A 25,790-nucleotide genomic window follows, 5' to 3' on the forward strand; every position below is an offset into this window, starting at 1 on the left:
TGCACAAGACGGCCTTTCTTTAATTAAGAATCATGTTAAAGTCAAGTGTAAACACTGGAAACTAATTGAAAATTTTCCCACCTTATTTTCAATGGATTTCCATCGAATCCAATGCTTGTCTTTCTATTATTTGAAATCTCATTCCAGGTTTGGTTCAGGTTCGAAAGAATTTTTTGTATTTTTAGTCCCACAATGTAAATGTCCATTTTAATACTACTTAAAAGAGAAATTTTTTTCCAGCGAAAAATTGACGAAAAATATGCCGGATTTTTTTTTCCCGGCGAAAACTTGCCGAAAAATCTGCCGGATTTATTTTCCGGCGAGATGGTGATTGGAAAAGGACCATTTTTTGCAACAAAAATAATAGTCGTGGACCAAAATTATAAAGTTTGAAAGTCGTGGACCAATTATGCAAGTACCACAATAGTCGTGGTACTAAAAATGCAAAGAATTCGTTCATGAAATATGATATTATCTTAGGACATTCTCAGTAATACTTTTTTATTGATTTTTGTAGGACCAAAATTGATGTAGAAGTGATCAAAGAGGAAGGGGAGAGAGAAGTTAAAATGAACTTGCAGAAAGTTGATTTTTTTCTCAAAGTGGACCCTACCAAAAGAATATTCTTTTTTAAAATAAACTACTGCTGGGGCGCGTTAAGCACACCGGCAGCAACAAGATGCAACCGTTAGGCGCGTTGAGGGTTTGCTCAAAAACCATTCAAAAAAATAACTGGCGACCACTCTGTTTTATTTTATCTTTACTTTTTCTTTTAATTCTGGCAATATGGCCGCGGTTTGCTCTTAGATAATGGGGATAATAGTCAAATAAATCCTTAAAATATACTTAAAGCTCATTAGTCTATAAAAATCTCCAATTAAACCCTTCAATTCATCAAATTAGTGCAATCCAACCTATTAGCATATATTCCCAATAAATTTTTGGTTAAACATGACAAATCATCATTGATGTTGCCAACTGTCATTAGCGATGTCACGACGGTCATTGTGAACTTCTTATACAAAAAGGTGATAGTCGTTGCCACAACGATGTTTTTGCCTCCTTCCATTTTTAAAGGGGGCAAAGTCACCTCCTTCTAGATTGGAAGGAGGCAAGACGTCGCATCCTTCCAATTAATTTAGAAGGAGGTTGAAGCCAACGACGTTTCGCCTCCTTTCATATCGGAAGGAGGCTGTAAATAATGTAGTCGGCAATAGTCAAAATAAAAAAGATTAAATCAATATTTTTTTATTTTTAATGGTAACATGTTGGTTACTGGTAAATTGAGTTTAATTGCATAATATTAAAGAGTTCAAGTGTGTAATTGAAGCTTTTTAAATTTAAAGGGGCTAATTATTTTTGGAAAAAGTGTCAAATAGGCCACTGAACTTGTCGCTTTTGTGCAATTGGGCCATTTAACTTAAAAAGTGTGCAATTCAACCATCAAACAAGCAAAATTTGTGCAATTGGACCATTTTTACAAAAATTTTCTGGTAAAATTCAATTATATTACTAACATATATGTATTAAGAGTGGCATTTTCTTCTACCATACTAGTTGGGAGTCAACATTGAAATGTTTTTAATTCAATTTGAGTTAAAAACATTTCAATGTTGACTCCCAACTAGTATGGTAGAAGAAAATGTCACTCTTAATACATATATGTTAGTAATATAATTGAATTTTACCAGAAAATTTTTGTAAAAATGGTCCAATTGCACAAATTTTGCTTGTTTGATGGTTGAATTGCACACTTTTTAAGTTCAATGGCCCAATTGCACAAAAACGACAAGTTCAGTGGCCTATTTGACACTTTTTCCATTATTTTTTCATAAAAAATTGAATGGTCTATTTGACCATTTCCCCTACATAATATAATTACTTTTTGAGAGATAATGTGAATTTTTAAGAATATAAAATTACATTATATAAGAGAGAATTCAGGTGAAAACATCTTCATGTAAAAAGTGAGCACATATCCACACTTGTAATGTACTCATAAAATGATGTCCTGTTTATATGCTATAAATATTCGTTTTAGCATGTCGATTTTATAACTTTGAGGTTATATCCATGACAAAACAATAATATTATAATAAAAAACTATGGAATAACCGTTGGAGCATTGTTTGTGTTAAGGAAAAGTAATTACGCAGTAATTAATTCGTGTCTTGGATTATTATCCCTAATTACCAAACAGACAACATAGAGGATTAGAGGAGGACCACATGGGTAACGGTCTTTGTTGCTTGTCGCCAAATAAAACAGTACATGTGCGTAATTAGCAAAGTAGAAATCAGACATTAAAATAGTCAATTTACTATTTTGTCTGCGGGTATAAGCTTAGTAGTGTAGACCTATACCAAACTTCAAGTCGGATTATTGGACCCTAAGCCCATCACATTTTTCTTCAACGAGATTACCGCCATTGATTGGTTACTCGTTTTCACTAATAATCATTATCTCTTATAAAATAACTTGGAGGGTGTAGTTGAGTGGAAATAGACTCATTCATCCTTAACAAAAAATCAAGGATTTGATCCTTAAAATGAGATTAATTTAGTCTTAAAAAAGAAGATAGAGTGGGGGAAATATATTTTTGTACTTGAAGATTAGGAGTTCAGTTCTGACCTAAACCTTCTCGTCGAGCTCATACAAGATTTTCCTTGTTCAGTTTACCTTTATTGCGTAGTTTGCAAATTATTACATAAGAGTAAAATTTACCAAGTACACACTCTCAAGTAGTAATTACGAGTTTTTCTTGTCACTAAAAAAACTAATTTAGTTAAGTTTACAAATAACAACAGTACAGAATCAGAATGAAGAGTACACTTTCCATCCCTGTCTTGTTTCCCGTCCCCAATCAACTAAAGATTGTTGGAGAACTTGTATGTTGCATTAGAAGACAACCTCTAGTTCTCCTTTCTCATTAAACGAGAGATATTCATACAAGGTTAGTCACACTCTTCTAAGAGTGATTTTGGAAAGTTATTATTATCATCCATCCCTATCTAATACATTATCATAACTTACATGTAATCATGCCTTAGAACATGACTGATTAACTTCCCTCAGAGTTATTTGCTCCTACCAACCAGTGCGGTCATTTCTATCTCCCTCCTACTCATTGACTTTTGTCCGGATATGAGCTGGTTTGTTTAAGCCTTCATTAGCTTGGATCTTCTTTAGGTCCTCCTTCTTCCTTAGCTTAGGTTGGGGTGACCCTATTATTATTATTTTGGTTCGAAGAAGGACCTCCATCGAGTTGAATGAATGTCATCTCTAATTGAGTCTCATTCTGTCATTCAAGACAATTTTACAGAACTTTCTTCAAATACACGTGTGTGACGGTGCGTGCACACACGTGTCATAAATTATGTTAGATATAAAATACAATAAAATTACACGTATTTCAAAAGACTTATTTTTAAATTGGATACAATTATATAAACTTATGTTTTTGGAGGTTTTTAAATCCAAATGAATTCAAATTATTAACAAATAATTCATAATTAATCTTGTAACTTAGTGTGATTTCTCCTACGTCTAATCTGATTGTGGTTTAGCAACCAATCAACTATAGCACGTACAAATGACATCAAGTTGATAAGTTCTTGTAGCCCTACCATTTTGGACTGACTTTAAATCGTCATGTCTGTCCCCTAGTTAATGATGCTCTCTCTGTTACCAATTTGTGTATGATAAGTCATCATAGCAATGATAATTACAAGAATTGAGTGAATATAATAGTGCCCTGGCCTTTACTTTTTGCTGTTTTCTATTTTCAAAACAAATTAAAAATTACACTACAATGTAAACTATGTCATGATTTAAAAATATTTAAAAAGTATTTAAGTTACAAATTAGATTGAAATAGTACTAAAAATACAAATTATGTAATAGTTATTTATCTTTTAAAAAGATTATATATGCACTTAGCTTTATTTTTCTTCCCAAACTTCACCTTTTTGTGACCAGTTGAACTGCCCATGCATGCTTAGCTTTATTTTTAAATAAGGTGCATGCATGGTGCGCAATAGTTCATTGATAGTGTAAATATTCTCGAGTATATGTATTAGTATTGATTGTGTATAACTTGGGTATATTAGCTTGGATAATTAAGACCGAAGGTCGGAGGTTTCCAAGTGCGTAATTACTCTTATTAGAGAGAATGGGAAATAAGTTTCTTCTGTAAGCATTTAGTGTGGTATTTATAGGAGATTGGAGGGGACAAATGCTAGGAGGCCGACATGTACGGCATGTGTCCTTTATGCACTCAACGGTCTCAGAGGCTAAGGAGAGGCTTCCACGTATACCGGAACATATGACTATCGGGCTCGGTTCGAGCGTTATTGTCATGTTCACCTTTAAGGGCTTATCACATGGGCTCGGGGCCTAGCCAAGCATTCGGGTCGAGACCGATCATAAATGACTAAGAGCCCAATCTTCAAGTCGGGTCGGTTGAGTACACTCGTCATGTCAGACTAGGTCGGGAAAAGATCACTACGCATGTAGTCAGATCTTATCAGGTGCTCAGTATACATGGGCCTACAGCTTGAAGAGTATTATATTCCCTATTATTCATCATTGGTTTATAACATATTAATGATACTAGAATTTATGAACTATAAGCACTCTCAAGGAATTAAGTTCTGAATTAGAGGACTGAAAAGAATTAATCATAGAATAAACGGTAAACCGCAAGCCCACAAGCTTGACACAACTCGACTTGTTATGACTTAAACCTGCTCAGTACAAGGATCATATCATACCTAGCTAGAACCATATCTCGATTAACATGTTTATATACTGATGGTGTATCAAATATTTTTCTTTTTTTTGTGATTCTAATATTTTGTATAAAGATGATGTTTGGGGGTTTTGATCATGAGGACTCGTCTTCTTCGACCAATCCAAGAGGAGGTCCATGGAGGGTCTGTTGACACAACTCTGTATCCTGCATTACTATATAGCTTCCGAGCTCCCCAGTCATCCTCATAAGCCCTCAACACAAGATACTCCAACTCCCATAGATTAGCTACCATCTCACATGCTTTTAGCAAGGCCGTTGCTACCTTTTGCCTCCTGCCAAACATTTGAGTATGTTATGCATTTTGATAAATATTCATGTTGGGCATCCAGGTTGGCCGAGTTAGGCCTTGTTCAATTTGGAGTTAGGCCTTGTTCAATTTGAGACGCGGTATTGTAGCTTATCAGGGAGGGATGCGATTAAATAGTTAATGTCCGTCTACTTATCATCGATTGGTTTTAAGTAAGATATCATGACAACCACTAAAAAATTTTGTGGTTAAGCGTGTTTGACTTACAATAAACACAGATATTACTGGGAAGTAAATATAGTGCATGTAATAAATATTTATACTTCGTAACATACTAGAAACACCTTATGGAGTTTTTATAAGACCAAATTTTTATTTCTTATGAAAATCAAGGTTAAAATACCATTAAAGCAAATAATATATGTTATGGTCAAAATTACATTATTCAATATTCACAATTTTTGAACTATATATTCACAATTTTGTTATATAGATTCAAAAATTGTGTTATACTATTGAATATAGAGTTATGAAATTGTGAACATAAAGTTCTGAAATTGTGAATATAAAATTTTAAAATTGTAAAAATGGACCGGATTGTGTTATATAGATTCAAAAATTGTAATATACTATTGAATATAGAGTTATGAAATTGTGAACATAAAGTTCTGAAATTGTGAATATAAAATTTTAAAATTGTAAAAATGGACCTGAATGGACCCGGGTCCATGACATAACAACTGTATATTACGTGGAACAAATACTAATGGGTTGGTTCGAAATGACAAAATAGGGCTAATTGAAGCCCAAAAGCTTGCAGGGTCATTATATTGGCCTATAAAGGATATTGGCCTGTAAAGGTAAGGTAAGTCCAACAAGAAAAGGATATCAGAGCCAACCCAAATAACAAGTTCCTACACGAGTTAACGTGCGGTCGGTACAACTGCACCAATAATTATGTAAATATGCATTATTAATGTTAGGAAACGCACAATAAAAAATACATAAATACACCAAAAAATGCACTATTAAATACGCATCACCAAAATCGCACTATTAAGTATGCATAAATGCACCACACAATGTTCGAAAATGAACAATTAGATGTGGGTAGGAATGATCAATCAGTCCTCATTTTTCAGAGCATTTTCTCACTCAAACTATCCCATATATATAAAACGTGTAGCCCAACTATCCCTTTAAACTTTTATTAAGACGGAACACATACTTTAATTAATAGTGTAGGGAGTTTTTTGTTGTATGGTTAGAAGAAAGCATAAAATTAAACCTGAATTTGTGCAAGACGGCAATCCCAGAAATGTAGAGATATTCATCTGCATCAGCTGGGAGGTGTCGGAGAACATCATTGTCTCTATACACAGTTGCATCAACTACCCCAACCACTTCCTTAAACTCACTGCCTTCCTTCGATGCCTCCGCCACCAAACATGCATACCTGTTTCATTAATTAGGTTAATTAATGTCACATAAACAATCATCTTCAATTCTCTAATCATTCTGGACCACCAACACAATAAATACCTACTAAAACAATTCTTTTATATATATATATATATATATATATATATATGGTTCTTGGGTTCTTAAATGTACTCTTCTACGTACCTGTCTGGTGGAGAGTTCCTCACTCTATGAATAAGTCCAGCAAGCACTTCAGCCTGCATTATATTATATTTAACACTAAATGTTAGTAATAAATATAAAACAATACTATGACACTAATAAATAGTTGTCATTTCTAATCCTTTTGATAAGAAATTTCGTGGAATTTAACTATATTTTGTCACATGATTTGAGAGTTACCAAAGTTTTATTGGTAAAACGGTTCATTCACATAACATGCTTTTATAGAATGTACATGTAATTTTTTGTCTACAAACTTTGGCCACTTGTAAGTCACGTGACAACATTCAATAAAATTTTACCAAATTTCTTGTTGAAAAGGTAAAAAGCGAAAAAAAAAAAAATCAATATATTGATTTGATTCATCCCATTTCATTTGGGCGAGAGGGAGGCTGTGAGTCACCTGGGCTACGCATTTTTCGGTTGGTTGATTCTCGAAATCACCTCTTGAAAAAAAGGCCTTCGGGTCCAGACCCACAAATGAATAGGAAGCGAGGCGAGGGTCTTTCATTAAAGGGGGGTGGGGCTTTGTTCTGGGGGGCCGCCTTGCGCAGCTTTAGAAAGGAGAGAATGACTTTCAACAATTCTCTCCAACCTTTTCTAAGTGTGCAACTATAGTGATAGTTTTCATAATCGTTAGACCAATCCTAACCAACCAACTAACCAAATTGGTCTGACAGGGTAACGTAACTACAAGATACCAAATTGGTCTAACAGGGTAACATAACTACGAGATTTTATTATGTTCGACTTCTTGTGCAGGTTGTTTATTGGTCTTTTTGGTTTGCGTCGGTGGTCAACTATGAGCAAGATAAGCCAGTTTACCTCTTTATAGTCCTTAATTTCCGACTACGGTAGACAAGCCCCACCCAAAACTCGATTCGATTTCGAATAATTGTAGTGGAACACATAGTCATCGTCAAACTAAATTTGGTTGAACTTAATAACCCCTGAGGCCTTGACACTAAGCTAACTCATCACTGAGATTAGATTATATATGTGAAACTAACAATTAGGTAGGAATGAATTGAACCTGGAAAAATTCAAAGAACAAATCATTGAAGAGCAAGACTGGTTCATGAAATGCTTCAGCTTGAACTCTAGCCACTTTCTTCATCTCATCCTCACTGTCACCCATTCTTCTCACCTGCCATCCATACTCATCTCTCACCAAAAACCCAAAATTTTCTTTGTGGAGATGATGAAGCTTCAGCTCCACCTCTTCTCCTGCTTGCTGTAATGGTGGCTGTGAGATTGAAGAGCTGCAACATTTCATGGGGTAATTCTGCCCTTTGTTTCCAACTTTTCTTGAAGACCCAATGGCTTTTTTGTGGCTAACTGGTATGAAATTTCTTGAGAATTGTTTGGAAAGACTTCGATGATGATTTGTTTGACAGTAATGAGCATTCATCTTCTCCTTGGAGCTGTTCTTGCATCCAAGAAGAAGAAGAAGAAACTATTCTTTCTGGGTGCTTATTCGCTTTTTGAAAGAAATGGCAATAACATAGAAGATTTGAAGCTAAGCTCCCTCACTCAATCTAAATTGGGAGAATTTACCAATTTCTACAAAGCTATAATAAGACATGATTGAAATTCTGCGGTGCTGATTGAGACCAACACCACTTTTACGGGGTAAAGTCAAAATTTTTAAAAACTGGATTTTATGAGTTTGAATAGTTAATGAAGGAAACGAATAAGTATTGTATTCATTTGCTAATATTTGAGGTGAGTGTTTGTTTGTTTTTCTCACACCATATATGAGGGATAAGATGGTTGTGGCTACTTCTTGGTTTGGGACCCAAAAACACAGAATCTAAAATGTGGCTGCAAAATCATATGATTTTCTCTGAACAAAGAGTCAACAGTTGACTCCACTGAGGCCACTGAGGCCTGAGGCCACTCCCATCATCCATGTGGAAGTGTTAACTGGGACACCAGATGCCACTAAACCATAAAGTCTTTGGCTCCCATATAGTATTTAATCGTATTTAACATTGAGAAATTATCCAAAGATGTTAAGAGTAAAACTAACAATGAAATTAGACGATGATTGTATTGTTTGAAGTATTCAATACAAGATCTAGGATATGTCATCCATTATAACCTATGTATTCAATACAAAACAAAGAAATAAACTAATACAAGCACGTAGGGTGAATTCCTTTATTCAAGAAACACAATTTAACCCGATCAAATAGACTAATAAATTAAGTCATCGGACTTTGGTACCAATTGAAATTGAATCGTAAGTCTTGAATGCAAAATGATCCTAAGGATTCTTACTCAATTTTAACAATAATTAATTAAATTAATAATGGATAATTAAATAAAGTAACAAGGAATTGGTTACGCAATTCGAAATAATCCTCCCACGTTTGCAGGGCAACTCAATGTTTAGTCAATCCACTAGATGATCACTTAAGATTACACAAGTTAGAATTACACAACCAAGATACACAAGGTTCATTAATCAACACCAATCTTCGTCACCTACAATTGGATCTTCAACATTGCATGCCATCAATCTTCATCATAACAGTGCAGGAAATCTTCAATTTAATGTTGTAGTAGCAGTGTATGATCTTCAAGGCAACTTCATGATTTTGGCTTCTCAATTCTCACTATTACGGCAGTGGGAATTGAGTAAGGAATATAGCATTTTTTAATTTAACATTTCAAGCCCATTTCAAAACCCACACCTTTTATACTAATAAGGCAACTTCCAATTTTGAAAATTCAGCTCAACTTACCCCTTAATCCATGTGTTGTCCACCCATTTTTGCCATCTGACCATTTTAACAAGTCACTAAATGTTGTCCACTTATTTTGCTAATTAAAACGAATGGTCCAAATTCACAGCAGGAAACTTATGTTTGCTACAGCTGGTATGTTGCAACCTAGTAGAATAAAACTAACAACATACTAACCTACCTTAACAAAATTTAATTAATATTTTCAACAAATAATAAGCCAACTAAACATATGGTACTATGTGTATCATTAGTACACTTACAGGGAATGTGAACATAATATGTTATCAGAAGAACATATTTGAGGAAAATATGCATATCTAGAGTGTTTTGGTAGATTTTCATTCTAAGTGTAGAATAATAGAAGATATTATTTTTTTTTATTGCATGCTCAAAAGGAATTTGAGAGTATCGAACACAATTCCATGCCCAAAAGATGCTGTAATTAATATCCTCTGATCATTGTGATCCATAGTCTCAAACTCACATCTGGCAGTAAATCATCAGAGCTAAGATTAGAGCATATCAGAGCTAGTATCAGAGCAATTTAAAAATTAGTGATTATATTATTACGTTTAAATTCCTAGTTTCTTGTTGTTTTGGGTAATTATAACACTATTTATTTTATTTTTTTAAAAAAGAATATATATGCCAAGTTGAAGATGAAGTTGATGCCCTTTATGCCAAGTTGAAAGGAATGTTCATTTACCTAACATGGAAGAGTTTGAGGTGTTAGAGATCCCAATAGATCCTCTATTGACAACTTGGCCAGATTTTAGGGAAGATATAGATAAAGTGGTTTTAGAACATTTGGAAGATGACTTGAGATGAAAGGAACCACTACATTCTCCGTAGGCATTTAGTTGGGAATAAGCTCATATTCCACAAGATAGTACACATTTCAATCAATACTGCACTTACAATTGAGCTAGCACCGTTCCAGAACGGCATGGAAAACGATGACACTTTTGAAGTGGTTCACTTCACAGTCCATGTTCTTGATATTAATGGACAAGCCATAGACCGAAATAGCGTACTACATACATGGGATGAGATTGAATTGGCAATAGTGTCAATCCGGTTGTACTCATATGTTACATTTCTAATACGTTTGTAATAATACGCTGAAACTTTATGGGGTCGTTTACTTAAAAAAAAAAAAGAATACGCATCGAAGTAGAAGCCCTGGCAGAAACTTTTGGAAAGAAAAACAATCAATGATGATTTGCAGAATCATGTTGATTCGTTGCGAGCCTATGGGGCTAACAAAAAAAATGGGATTAAAAGATACAAAGCTTTTAGAAGTGCTCGGAAGCTCATACATACAAAGGCAAGAGGTTTGATATCTGAGCTTCTTGATCATGTTGATTCGTTGACAGCCTCTGTGGCTAAAAAAAAGAGGCTAATAAAAGATACAAAGCTTTTAGAAGTGCTCGGAAGCCCATACATACAAAGGCAAGGGGTTTGATTTATGAGCTTCTTGATGTCTCAAAGTAGTTGATATTGTTGTTGCTCGCCCCCGGCTGCTGATGATCTTTGCGCGGCTGCTGATCGCCTCTGATCCCTGATATTCTGTCTTTGTACCAATCAATTGGCTTCCAACTAATGAAATTAGATACAATAATGATACTGGATTTGTGCTTTAAATTAAATTAAAAAAAAAAAAAGAAACTCTAGCCCTGTTTTCTACCATAAACAAGGAGTGTGTGAAGTAAAATCACTGCACTTATACAAGTGTTTTAACTGCATGCAGCCGTTTATCATGTTTGGATAGGAATACAAACACAAACTGTTATCCAAAAGAGCATATTTTGGGAAAATATGTATATCCAGAGTGCTTTGGTGAATTTATTCCAAGTGTAAAACAATAAAAGATACTGTTTTTATTTTTTATTCCACTTTAAAAAAGAATTTGAGAGTATAGAACACAATTCTATGCTCAAAAGATGCTACAATGAATATTCTTTGATCATTGTGATCCATAGTCTCAAACTCACATCTGACAGTATATTAGAGCATATCAGAACTAACATGTGCAATTAAGAAATTAGTGATTCTAAGTTATTTAATTACGTTTAGCTTCCTAGCCTCTTGTTGTCCATGGTAATTATAACCCCTAATATTAGAAGGTATTATGGTAGAAAACAAATTTGTTAAAAGAAATTGAGATAAAGTACAAAAAAAGTCATAGTATTATTTGGGAAACCGCAATTAAGCCATCGAACTCAAATAACCCCTAAATAAGCCACTGAACTCGAAAAAACAAAGCAATTAACCCACTGAAACCGAAAAAAAGAGCAATTAACCCATTTTAACATGTCATTTACAACTGGCGGCAACTTCCGGCGACTAGCGACGACCGAGTCTTTGTCGGGGAAGGCGACTAGCCCGGCCCGTTTTCAACCCGGCTCATATAACCCGTATTTCCACCCTTCCCAACCCCTTACCTTCAAATTTGTTGTGTAATTAAGTATTGTATTAATATTTTAAAATGTTGTTAATAAAACTTTGATTAGTATGTTACATGTAAATTATATTAGTATGAAATATAAATTTTATATATATATATATATATATATATATATATATATATATATATATATATGTATTTATACAAAAAGATTCATGTATTTAGTTGAAAATAGTGAAAATTGTTAACTTAGAGGTTGAGAGTTCAATTCTTAAGCAATACAAAAATTAATAAATTTTAATAATATAAAATAAAATAAAAAAATAAACGGGCTGACGGGTTGGCCCATTTAGCCCGTCAACCCGTAACTAATGGGTTGGGTTGGGAAAATTCCAACCCGTTTAAAACGGGTCGGCCCGTCCCAACCCATTTTTACCAACCCGTATGGGCCAGGTTGGCCCGTATTAAATATATGACAAAAATAGAATTAACTCTTATTCATCATAAATCATAAACAAGAGATTTAAAAATAATTTATGATTTTCTTGATTTGAGACGGTCAATTATGGACAACCTAAATTGATTTATCTTCTTGTGACCCATCCTTTTGTCGACTAGGGTCACAAGATGAAGTTTATCCAATGTACATCATCATATAGTGGTTACATATTTCTCTTATTACTAAAAAAGAAATAATACATCTTGATGCGACTCTTACACAATTAATATACACATGTAAAATGAGAGCGAATATATGAATAATTTATGTGTTGATATTAAATATTTTGTATACACTTCATACAATGGTATACCAAAAAATTACCATTTTGATGTGTGCAAGGGCTTTATGGTACTAGGAGTACAAGTGTAGTACTAAGATTGACTTCACCTATTACACAGTAAAGAAGTGAGTTTACACACAAAGTGCACATCTTTTCGAATAATGGCTACCCACATCCAAAAAATATATATTCTTGACTTCTTTAAGCCTTCTGTGCATAACAGAGACTAACTATATGTATATTTAATCAATCAATCCAGCTCAGCTCAGCTCATATGCATTTCAAATTCATGTTGACCATAACTTATTACACTGCCATAACTGGTGACAGCACATTGCCTCAACATCAGGTTTGCCATATTTGCATTTATAATCTTGTCCATCTATGTCGTCAAACAAAAACAATAATGCATTTATTAGTATTTACCTAGAATGTAACGCCTTTCCTTCTGCTCTAACACTTGTTCTGCTGTCTCATTCTTTTCTGTCCTTATGTGATAGGTACTTTTACATATTGGTGTTAGAGTTATGATCATTAATACAATTAACTTATAAAGTTTGGGATATTATTAGATGGACTGACTTATCAAAAATAAGACAAGCCCATAGACAAAGGCATAGACATCACTAACTGTACTTATGTGCGTACAAAGGATTTGTTCATTTTAAGCATAATCGCATACATACTACGCTGCTCCGGCCCCCGAGGTTCAGAGATTGGTTTATTCTTCTAAATACTGCCTAAACCAGTGAGCTAAGCCGGGTAAAGAAATATTTTTTTACTAATACAATCTGAAAAAATAAAAAGTGAAGTAAAAGAGGAATAGAAGATCCTCTGATACAGCCAAGAGGAACTTTAATTTTAATTTGCAGAAAACTACAGATTAACACTTTATATATAATTAAGAAAACTGTCAAACTGATGAGGAGACAGTTGCACTAATTAAAGACCTAGTAACCTCATGCAGGCTTTAAGGATCTTGCCTTTCTTCTTAACTGTTCTTTTGTGGAAAACATTAGGATTCATGTTCTCACCACCACCACCACCATTGATGATGTCATGCTGGTCATGAATCCTGCAATAGCCTCCAGACACAGAGAATGACCTCTTCATGGCTAATGTCACCTTTGCTAGTCCCTTTTTTTGCTTCTCAGCCTTGGTTCTTTCCCGGGGCGCTGCACCCGAGGAAACCGACCTGCTTCTGCTCAAGATCACCCCAAAAATCTCTCCAGCACCATCTTCTTGATCACACTCATGGGCTGAGCCATGGGTTTTGGCTGCAGTTTCATTATTTGAAAGATCTGGAAGATGCAAGGATTTTGACCTGGAAAAATGGGTGTTATCTTGCTCAACTCTTGGAAATTGATCCATTTTTCTTTGGGGAAATCTGTATGGGGATATATGGTGTGGTTGCAGACTGCAGGGGGTGTTTATAAGCTGGAGAGGAGGGCACAGAAAAGTCAAGTCTGTCATTGGGACAGTTGGGAAATTTATGCAGCTTTAGTCAATGATTGAAGACTCAAGAGCATGTGTGATGGTGATGTCTTCCAATGAAAAGTGAGCATTTTCTTTTTTGGGTGAGGACTGAATTGGGCAGAGTCTGGTAAAGGACAAGTCTAGAAGGAAAAAGAATTAAGTTTAGTACCGAGTGTCTTCAGTCTCGAAAATATGTGGCGGTATAATGAAAAAAAGTTACACATTCGCCACGAGTTATAACTTTTGGAGTAGTGGTAAACATTTGATCCTAACAAGTGTTATTAGAGTCAGGTCACAGATTAAAAAAGAGTGTTGAAAATGTGTGGCAGAAATAAAGTTACACCTTCGTTACCTGCTATAGCCTTTGGTACAGTGGTAAATGTTTGATCCTAACTCGTCTTGTAACCCTAACTGGCAAAGGACTAAACCAGTCTAAATTATCCATAGCTTACTAATTTAAACTAAGAAGGTCAATAGAGCGCCTTCTATTGAAAACCGAATTTAGAATTAATCTTGTGATTACTAAGTTAACCCCTGATTAGCTTGGTTGGAGCTACCCATTTTAAAGTCATGAATACTGTTAGGCACATGAGCATATGTTCCTTTTTAATTTTTTCCTCAGTTGGTTGGAATGACAATAACAAGGTTTGGTCGTGCAACCTGCTGCATAAGTCTACAAAATTAAAGATGTAATTTAACCTCTGCCACAGATTTCAATGTCCCTTTGACTATCCAAGGTGTGAATTGAAGCAATATGTCACACATGAAAATCAAGAGTAATGAAATAGTTGACATTTCTTGTCCATCAAATCTTGTGATAAAGGTGGAATCTTGCATCCTAAGCATCCCCACACACCCCCTACCTGACAATTTATGAAGAGATAAATTATAGTGGTTCAACTAACTAGACAAAAGTTTACTGTCTACAAAGAATTCCCTCATCCATCAAATCTTTCGAGCAAGAGTGAGGTCTTGAGAATCGTGGTACGATCTATTTTATATATAACGTAAGGGTCATATATTGTTCCCAAAAGATTAAGTCCCCAACCCTAAGGGCCCCCATGTATTAGCCCAACAGAGCATTTGGGAGGATGTAGATCATGGTAATTCGGCTGAACACAGATGCTATACTTTTACTTACTGTGCACAAAGAACTCCATTTACTTTGAAAAGTTACTCTCACATTGTCGTTGGTGAGACTCGATCTCGTAAGGTCATATGTGAAACACAGAAAGGTTGATAGATAAGGGTATTCTTAATGTGTTGTGTATTGGGTTAGAAATGTGGATTGGTTAGTAGGGGAAAGTGGCAGACCTGTCAAGCATGTGGAGGCTTAGGCGTGATGAATGGATAATGGATCATATGATAACATGGGCGGTTCCTTTTTGAATCTATCATAGATTTTATGTAAAGTTCAACACTGATATATGATTCCATGAGAGAGGCTAATTAGGATTACTAAGTGCTTTATAGCTTGAATTTTGGATACCTCGTAACTTTACCATGTGAGTTTCAGTGCGGCTAAAAGGCATACAATTAGTTTTCTTTTTCCTAATTAAATTTATTCGGAGCAAACATTTTCTATATTTTTCTAAAAATTAAAGGGACCTAAGTAAGTCCCTTCCACTTGTGTGAGCAATTAATTTAGTTCTTGGGTGGTAGTTTGTGAGAAAGAAACATGATTGATGTTCGGCAACCAAAGTATGAGAGTTTCATCTAATGTGGTTAGTTCCTTGTGAGCACTAAGGACTTGTTCTCTCCTCCACTATCCTGTCGGGTTAGGATGTAGGAATCATAAGAACGAGGAAAATTCACCTCTTTTGCTAGAAAGCCTGCTTATTTCACCGCATAACTTTTCACCCATGGTGTGGACAAAAACCAAAAACATACGAAGTAATATTTTTTGTGTTTTAAAAACATAATTGACTTGGCATATACCAAGTCAGGAGCGATGTTTTTTTCTTTAGTATATTCTAACATATTCTTAGTATATGCTCAATAATTATGTCATCCCCAATTAAGATTCCTTATAAAATGAAATAACGATTCAATCAAACCACAAGGTACTTGGTGTCAAAAGCGATGCTTTATTCGGGGAAATGAGCTTATAAGCATATTGTATATCATAGTACAAATTTTAACATAGGATAAGACCTACAACCTGAATCATTATTTATGAGAAATACATTCTTCACCATCTTGGTCAAGCTCTTTAATTGAGTCATTGATACTGCAGGTTTCAACCTAATTTAGAATTGATTGTGAATCTCTGGTTTTTGCATGTAACACCGCGCCACGAGCAAGTTCTCCAGCAAAACTGCAGAATCTTGAAAACGGAAACGCAACGCCTTTATAAACCAATGTGACGAGAGAGTAGGCACGAATGGTGGGGCTCCATCAATTCACGATTTCTATCCCGGTGAAAGGCGTCCCTTCATGAAGCTGAAGCGCAACATCTCCGACAACCTGTGATGTTATGTAGTTTCGAGTATCAGAAAGCAGAGATTGCGGTTCTGCAAATGTTCAACTACCAAAACTCACGCACCGCCTATCTAGCAAACGACATGAATACCGGGTTTTCTTTAGATTAACATATGGAATAATGGAACGATACGCCTAACATTCCACAATGCAGGTGGGAAAATGGAAAGAGAACTCGATCATCTGCATCACGAGACATACCTTGGCCATGTACCTATACGAGTGTTCTGTGACACCCGCAACATGGGGGGTGATTATGACATTTCGAAAGTTCAAAATGGCGTTGTCGGGATCAAATGGTTCGGTCCAAGCGACATCAATTCCTAAACCTCCCAAGTGTCCACATTTCAGATGATTAAAAACAGCATCATAGTCCAATAGACCACCTCGAGCTATATTAATTAGAATAGCACCCTGAAAAAGGTTTTAAAACGGACCACTATTATAGATATGCATCTCGTATTCTCGTATCAATGGTGCTTATGGGAACAAGGGAAAAAGATAAACATATTTTTTCTTTCAAACAAAGGAAGTTCTTCAATAGGTTACAAACCTTTCTCATTGAAGATAAGAACTCATTGTTCACTATCCCGGCCTGTAAGGACAATATCGTAGCAATCAATTTGACACGACCATAAAGTTTTCTTGGAAATAAAATGACTAAAAAAAGAACAAAATGAAATCTCACCGTTTCACTATTCATGGCCAAGCAACAAACAACAATGTCAGCTTTGCTCGCAAATTTCAAGATATCATCATGGCTACCCTTTTCGTCCACCAGGTCACAGCCACCATTATTCTCCATGTGCGGTGCTAAACAATAGTAGTGTACATAAGAAGTCATAGAAGATCACCATGGCAACACGTATCCGAAACTAATAAGACTTTCATACCATCAGTTTCACTAGAGTGATGCAAATGCGATGGCCAACTCCGCTCTGTAGCAAGTATTCTCACATCAAATGGTCGCAAACGTTTTGCCAGATGAATCCCGATATTGCCATATCCCAATATGAAGACCTACGAAGATCGAGGAGAGGTTATGGAAGGAAATCTCGAGAAATTCAGCAGCATGCTCATTGTAAAAGAGTTCAGAAATAGTGCACGCTATGTCAAGCTCACCGTTTTCCCTAGCAGGGTGTCGCCAATTGGTTCTCCAAGCTTTTTCTGCTTTATAGCAATATCCATTTCATGCTGCGAGAAACGTTAAATGCCCTGAGATTTTTGCATCATGATTCATGGCAACCGCACCAATTTCTACACACTATATCAGTATTAATTTTGCACGAATGAATTTTTTTTTTTTTTTTGAAGAAACACGAATGAAAATTATGCACCAACTTGTTTACGCAAAAGACCCAATATCAGATATATGGCCATTTCAGCACATGAAGTTGCATTTCCTGTCGCACCACTCGGGATTCTAGCAACCTTAATTCCATGGGTTGTAGCAGCAGTGATGTCAACACCTTTAGCAAAAGGCGACAAGTGGACCAATCAGCATGAGAGATCAACGTACAAATACAATACACAATTGGATAAAGTTAACACACCTAAAGATAAAATTAGTGAATGTTTACGAATACAAAGAGCATCTATTACTAACAAAAACAATAACTAACCTTCCAGCCCAACTCCAAACTGCATTATAAGTTTCATCCTCTTTGCACTAGAGATAAGATCAGAGTTTAGCCGCAAGTTTTTAACTACACATATATCATAGTCTTTGATCACAGCAGGAACATTGTCAAACGGAATATCATCAACCTACAACGAACCACAATGTTGTCCAGCAATGTTAAACTTTTGTAACATGTTGAATGAGTTAATACCCGTTTTGGTCCCTTGACTATTAGGATTTTACCACTTTGGTCCTCCTTCCAAACTTGCTCAATTTCATCCCCAACTATGCAATTGTTAACCAAAATGGTCCTAAACAGGACTATTTTGGTTTGGACAAAGGACTATTTTAGGTAAAAATTGCATAGTTGAGGATGAAATTGGGCTACTTTGAAATTCGAGGACTAAAGTGGTGAAATTCTAATAGTCGATGGACCAAAAAAGGTATTAACTCCATGTTGAACAATGAATAAAATCCTGCCAGGCTAGAAGATGAAACTTAATGGCCAGAACTGTCCTTAATCTAGAACGTAGATAATTCATAAAAATCCTTATTACAACACTTGAAAGTAAATGCAGCTTTTCATGTATTACTGATTGTATAATTGTCACATATTAAAACTTACTCCATTTTACATTGAATGTTTCCAAAATCCAAAAGAAATGAAACAAAGTTTAACTACCTGTATAAATGAATAGTCTTTCACATATTCTCTTGTGTAATTCTGAGCGGCAGGAAAATTAGGACCACAAAAGAGAACACGGGTAATGTGACTACTGCCATTTTCACCCATCTTTAGAATCTTCCCCAATATGCCTGCACCTACAAAAATCTTATACACAATATGTTAAAAGATGAAATATCCACTTGCACGTACAAGAATCAGAATAAAAAGAGTTAGTTTTTGTGGTCATGCATATGTGCATCACATGTTCAAGTGGTTCTTCAGGCTGGCATGTCTTCAACAAACCCTTTAGTTAAGTTCAAAGCTTAAAAAGAAAAAAGCCTCATATTTGCAAACTTAGAATAAGCCTGAGAGGAAGTGAAAAAATCTAAATGAAATGGGACATTGAATAACTAAGGTGCCTTGGATATCTCACTTATAATCACACTAAATGGTCAATGACTGAATTAATTTCTTTACCTAAAAACTGCCGGACCCTTTAAGCAAATGTCTTATTATCTCAAAAGCACATTTGTTTGGCAAAGCCCACTTCATCACTGTAAACCCTTTTAAGGTAAAAGATATTGTTTTTACCTCATCCAACAGGTAGCATTAGGATCTTTATATTAAGTTTTTCACCATCATATTAGTCAAGAGTAAAAAAATTACATTTAAAAAAAGAATCTTTTTTGACCCTAATGGCCTAATGTTAACATCCTAACCAAAACAATAATCCATTGGTCTTGGATAATTTTAATGTGAGTAAAACTCTCACTAAGACACTTAGTTTCAGTTGAATAAATCTTCCATCCCTTTGCCTATACAATTTAAAACAGAACTAGTATGTAGTGTGCTATAATCCTCTGCTTTCTTTCACCATCACTTAGTAACTTGAAAAGAATAATTTTTCTCTTTTTACTGTTGGGCCTAAGCAATGTCATTTGGGCAGATAAGCTCCACTACAGGCTAAACAATCACTAAGCCTATAATTCTTCATTTCCCTCAGTTATTTCCCATTTTCCAATGCTGTTCTTGCATGAACTTAAACCAGATGGTTTCACAACAAAGAGACAACCATAACACTCATGAAAATTATGAAAAATCCCATAAAAATTCAATCTTGGCCGATAAAATCGAGAATATAGGAAACTGCAAGCTTGACCCACAGATACTACTTTAAATTTGAGCAAAATCTAAAGAAAGCAAAAGATTAGAGCGATTGAAATGGGAATTTTGACCTGCTGAAGAACAGTCGCGCTGCTGCTGCTGATGATGATGGCTAAAATTGTCTTCAACAACCCGCCAACTACCCCCGCTGGTAACTGAATTATTGGAGAAGAGTGAAGTTCTTTTCCGTAACGACGATTTTACGGCCGTTAAAAGAGAATCTGAGGCAGTGCTCCGGTACATGACGGTTCAGTTGTATGGATTCTCTCCTCCCGGTGATACTGTGACAGAAACCTTAATGGGCCTTAAATCGCGGTTATGATATGATATGATATGGGCCAACATGGTTATATGTATTAATCATTAGATGTGAATAAAGAGATGTCAAAACTGACACAACCCAGCTAACACCAGTTCTTATACCGTGGAGTCGTGGACCACGGTCCACAATGTATTGTGGACCAAGGTCACAAAACGACGACGTTTTAATAAGTAGGAGAAAAATTCCCGTAAATCTTCGTAATTGATATTACAATTCATCTCAAATGATACTACAGTTGTGTTGAACTGATACTGCAGTTGTGTTGAACTGATATTGCAGTTGTGCCCGTAATTAATACTACAGTTCATCTCAAATGATTCTACAGTTGTGTTGAACTTATACTGTAGTTGTGTTGAAAGGGAATTGTAGTTGCTCAAAATGGAGGCAGCTTCATCCGTCTGTTTTCATTAATCAAAACGATGTCGTTTTGTCACTTGAACCACAATGCTTGGTGGTCCGTGGTCCACGATAAAATTTGCGGGCTAACACAACCGTTATAAATGAATTAAAAATCGAACTAAGAACAAACGATAGAACGCAAAAAGACTTAACCCAAATATTTTAGCACAAATTCGCCTTAAGCCTTTAAAATTTCAAATATGTTTTGCACCCTGAGAGTGGGAATTAATACAAGAGGACTCGGTACCCCAAAAGTATGGATGAAATAGGTCAAGCTCCTTCATAAGGCCTATGGTCTGGCCTAGCCTGGTTTGAGTCTAATCTAGCCTGGCCTATTTAGTAAAAATAACATACTTAGTCCTATTTTAAAACTTATTTAACTAAATAGACCCAGACCTATATGTACACGGAATGATCTTCAAGCTTGCAGGTCTAACCTTTCAGGCTAATCGCCTAGTCGCTAGTACCACCCCTAACATATATAACTATATAACAAAAAATAACATACGCAATTGTATTTAGTACTATACTGATTGACGATACGTATGAGACATAGCATGCATGGAGGGTTAATACGCACAGTTAACTTGAAGGGAAAGGAGTTTGCTTGAAGTGCATGGAATCGGCTTGAGATGCAAGGAGTTGACTTGAAGAGCAAAGAGTCGGCTTGAAGGGAAAGGAGTTGGGACGATTACACTCTAGTCGAGCTGAATGAATTGAAGTATCCAGGCACACATTTCGACAAAGAGGAGTAACCAGACAGGATAACTGAAGATAATCAGACAAGTAACGAAGGGAGTCTTGCACATGAAGTAGACCGAGTAGTGGAGGCAGGGTGCAGGCAAAGGCAAGACGACTTGTGCAAGTACTCGATCAACAGGGAGCTTTAAGATAATTAATGTGTAGTTCCGAATGATCACAACATTTATAGCATTAATCATTTTATTTATGGAATTTATGACATTTAAGGTAGGCTAGCCATTAGACTTTGCCAGGTATGTACAAAAGTCTTAAGAAGGCACTGGAAAAATGGTTGAGCAATTCTAATACAAACGAGTGGATATATTTTTCAAGTGTTGGCCCGCCAGCTGACTGCTTTGATGGTCACAAAATCAATACCGATATTTATAAGTGATGAGAGAAACTTATAATCATTACACTACACTATAATATGCACTAAGTAAACTTCACCTTGTAATCCTAACTCATAGGATATTGATGAGCATGATAGCCTTTTTCAACTACAAATAATTGGTAAGAAACACTATGCTTATCTCAGTTATCTAATATATACATATATGTGTGTGTGGAGGCCTGGAGGGGGTAAGCATATTACATTACAATTTACAATAATATATCTAAGCCATTATCCGGAAGTTGGTCGACGATAACTCCGGCAGCTCCAAACCACCGCCCAAATACTGAACCACCCGCCGCATGCTCGGCCGTGCCCTCGACTCGGAGTGAGTACACAGCAACCCAAGCTTCAACACCATCTCCACCTCCGATTTCTCATACCCATTCCCCAAATTCGGATCCATTGCCTGCAAAATATCGCCTTTAATCCACCTGGAAAACACCCAATCCACCAAGATGAAATCCTCGTCCGCCATGTTCCTCGCCTCCAACGCCATTTTCCCGCACGCCATTTCCAGCACCAACGCCCCGAACGCGTACACCTCACTGCTCTTCGTCGCCTTGCTGCTCCTCGCCAGCTCCGGCGCCAGGTACCCCAGCGTTCCCACCACGCGCCTCCGGTTGCCGTCGTACAATCTCGCCAGGCTGAACCCTCCGATCTTGCCGTTGAACTCGCCGTCCAGGAAGATGTTGCCGGCGTTTATTTCTCTGGGAATATTCGTGGCTTGATCCCATTCTTCGTGTAGATACAGCAGCGCCGCCGCTATCCCTTTGATCACCGCGAATCTTTGGGCCCAATTCAGAGTGTTGTTTGGTCTCTGGTACAAGAACGCGTCTAGGCTTCCGTTTGGCATGTACTCGTACACCAGAAACAGCTCCGATTTTTGCCAGCAGTAGCCCAGAAACGGGACTAAATTCCGGTGGCGCAACCGCCCGGCGGTGACCGCTGCCGACACAAATTCTTGTACCCCTTCTCTTGATTCATAGTACACCCTCTTGATTGCCACCTGCAAATTAAAGAAACAAACAGGATAATAAATCATTCAAACATGTGTTGCTCAGGTTATCCATGATGGATAACAGATTGTGTTAGCTGATTTTAACTGTTCTGATGTGTTATTCATGGACAATAGATAACAGACTGGTGCTGTTGTTAAAATTAAACGCTTTTAACGTTGTGTTCTATAATTCGGCACAGACTTTTTTGCACCCTGATTTAATTGTTGTGTTTTGCAATACAGCACAAACTTTTTTGCGCCCTAATTTAACTGTTGTGTTCTATAATACGGCACAGACTTTTTTGTGCCCTAATTTCTTCTTGTTTCTTAAAAGTTGCCAGCCTCGTTAACGTTGCTTACATATTTGTATATGATCAACAGCCAATTGTGTAAGCTGTTTTAACTGTTTTGAATCGAAAATATATATTTTGTTGAGCTTATTGTATTGGTTTTTCAAGAAAATGAAAACTATTAAACAAATATTGATTGTGTCATCTATTATGGATAACATATTGTGTCAGTTGTTTTTAATTCATTGAACTCTCATAGGTTTTTAAAGAAAATGTTACCTGGAGTTGAGTTTCAGGCAATACACCTCTGTAGACAATTCCAAGACCTCCAATCCCCAAGATTTCCCTTTCTCTGAAACCCTTGGTGGCCAAGTACAAATCCTTGTACTTGAACCTATGAGAGCCAAAAACATGTTCCCAATCTTCAAGAACATCCTCAAACTTCCTCTTTCTTTGTACAACCTTAACCACAGCCAAACCTAGTATCACTACTAAAACCACGCAGATTATTGGCAAACCAGAAGTCAAGAAAGCCGGCTTCTTTTTCCTCCCCAACCGCGGAACCTTAGGAAGCTGAGAAACATCGAGCTCCGGCGCTCTTCCGGTGGAGGAAAAGCTCCAACCCAGAACGTAAAAGTTTGAGGTCAGCTCCGGCCCCGTGGCGGCCGAGAAGCCGACGAACATTTCTCCGATGTCGAAAACCGAGGAAACATTATCGTACGGCAAAGTGAGGAGAGGTGTACGAGGTTTGGGAACGCCAAACGGAGCTAAAGTGACGTTAATTTTTTTCTTGTCGGGACCGCCGTAATCGATCCAGGCGAGGATTGGGTCCCCGCTGAGGAGAGTCAAGTTCCGAAACGCACCGTTTTCGTCGCTATATCCGGCGACCCTGGCCGCCGCCGACACCATTCCGTTCACGTCGATTCCGACGTGATCGTCGCTCAGGTCGTGAAACTTCCTGGTCTGGATCACGTCGAACTCGACGGCGAAGATATGGTTGGTGGAATTCCCGTTGGTGGTCTCATTCATCAGTCCCATAAACTGCCCGGCGGCGCCGCCGGGGAGATTGTTGGCCGGAGAAATGACGAAAGCCATTCCATGGCCGCCTTTCGTGGCGAATAAGGGCACCATGGCAAAGGCGAAGGAGGTGGAAAACGATGAGGAATTCTTGAAATTTATAGGACGGGAATAGAAAGCATGGGCGGTCATGAACGTGGTGTCGTTTGTTAATTGGATTAGGCCGGCGGGGGTGATGTGGGCGAGGCCGTCGAGGGTGAAGTCCGGCGAGGGGGAAAAGCCATTGTATGTGAACTGTGTGGTGTGTGAAGGTGTGAACGCCATTGATAGAGCAGATAGGAGCAGTAAAAGCTTCATGGTAGAAATGGAAGAGATGATGACTTCAGTTTATTGGCCGGACAAACGTATATGTTGGTGGTAGGGCTGAAAATTAATTAAAAAATAAAAAAAAATGTCAATTTCCTGTAATGTTTGTGCATTTAGAAATGCTTAACAGAAAGTAAAAATACTTAGACTACGAGTGCACAAAAAACATTACCTGATTTTAATTTCATCACCTTCCTTCCTGTATCATACTATCATTAAGATTATATACTTAGAAATGTTTAACAGTATTTTTAAGTGCACGAAAGATATTACATAATTCTCATAACCTTCATCCCTATGTTATCACATGAGTTTATTGAACAAACATATATGTTGGGGGTCCCTATAAGAGGTTGAAAATCAATTAATTAAAAGTGAAAAATATGGTAACATTTTATTTTATTTTATTTTTAATTTTCTGTAATGCTTATGCATTTAGAAATGTTTAACGGTGCCGAAAGCAAAAGTACTTAGAAGGTACATTTAAAAATAATGCTTTGAGTGCGCAGAAGACACTAAATTTTCATCACCTCCTATCCTTACATGTGTCATTGCGATTGTATATTTAGAAACGATTAACAATGCATTTAAAAATACTTTAAATGCACGAAAGACAATACATAATTCTCATAACCTTTCTCGCTGTGTTATCGCATGAGTTTATTAGACAAACATATATGTTGGTGGTCCCTGTAAAAGGCTGAAAATCAATTTAAGAAAATAGTGATATTTTTTAATTTTCTGTAATGCTTGTGCATTGAAAAATGTTTAATGGTGGTGAAAGTAAAGTATTTAAATCGTGCATTTAGTATTTGATAATGATTAATAGTGTATTTAAAAATGTTTTAAGTGCATCCTACCAGTGTTATTACATTAGTTTATTGGACAAACATATATGTTGGTGTAGTGGTCCATGGGGACCCTATGATTGATTGAAACATTAAACATAGACCGGTTGACGATGATTTAATCATGGAAATTTCTTGTTGTAGGAAGTTGATGTTTCCTGTAAAATCTCATCTCATCACGTCAAGTGGGGTTTACACTTTGCTGAACATGAGCACGCCAGTATTGACATATACATGATTGGATTCAAATGAAAATAACCATTTTAATTTTAAAAACTAAAAACAAAAATTTGTGTGAGACTATCTTATGAATCTATATCTATGAGATGGGTTGAGTCAATAAAAATGTAATATTTAT

The 25,790-nt window shown here is 36.4% G+C and overlaps 3 protein-coding genes across 4 annotated transcripts; all 3 read right to left on the reverse strand.

Moving 5' to 3' along the window:
• Positions 1-4,645: 4,645 nt before the first annotated feature.
• LOC116018820 lies at positions 4,646-8,319 on the reverse strand. Its single transcript, XM_031258825.1, has 4 exons — positions 7,738-8,319; positions 6,687-6,739; positions 6,349-6,516; positions 4,646-5,085 (listed from the first exon to the last, which is right to left on the reverse strand). The coding sequence occupies exons 1-4, from the start codon at positions 8,113-8,115 to the stop codon at positions 4,848-4,850; spliced, it is 837 nt and encodes a 278-aa protein (XP_031114685.1). The 5' UTR covers positions 8,116-8,319; the 3' UTR covers positions 4,646-4,847.
• A 7,870-nt stretch (positions 8,320-16,189) lies between these two features.
• Positions 16,190-20,323, reverse strand: LOC116018916 (hydroxypyruvate reductase). 2 transcript variants are annotated; one of them, XM_031258956.1, is made up of 10 exons: positions 20,127-20,323; positions 18,907-19,040; positions 18,226-18,370; positions 17,945-18,072; positions 17,726-17,797; positions 17,497-17,623; positions 17,292-17,416; positions 17,157-17,198; positions 16,805-17,017; positions 16,190-16,588 (listed from the first exon to the last, which is right to left on the reverse strand). In XM_031258956.1, the coding sequence occupies exons 1-10, from the start codon at positions 20,296-20,298 to the stop codon at positions 16,520-16,522; spliced, it is 1,227 nt and encodes a 408-aa protein (XP_031114816.1). In that variant the 5' UTR covers positions 20,299-20,323; the 3' UTR covers positions 16,190-16,519. The 2 variants fall into 2 exon arrangements, with proteins under 2 accessions (XP_031114816.1, XP_031114815.1); XM_031258955.1 differs by having other exon boundaries at positions 18,907-19,046; positions 20,127-20,322.
• Positions 20,324-21,879: 1,556 nt separating this feature from the next.
• LOC116019576 (L-type lectin-domain containing receptor kinase IV.1-like) lies at positions 21,880-24,575 on the reverse strand. The gene is made up of 2 exons (XM_031259849.1): positions 23,481-24,575; positions 21,880-22,920 (listed from the first exon to the last, which is right to left on the reverse strand). The coding sequence occupies exons 1-2, from the start codon at positions 24,573-24,575 to the stop codon at positions 22,135-22,137; spliced, it is 1,881 nt and encodes a 626-aa protein (XP_031115709.1). The 3' UTR covers positions 21,880-22,134.
• Positions 24,576-25,790: the final 1,215 nt, after the last annotated feature.

Source organism: Ipomoea triloba, chromosome 5 (genome assembly GCF_003576645.1).
Source record: "Ipomoea triloba cultivar NCNSP0323 chromosome 5, ASM357664v1".
NCBI lineage: Eukaryota > Viridiplantae > Streptophyta > Magnoliopsida > Solanales > Convolvulaceae > Ipomoea > Ipomoea triloba.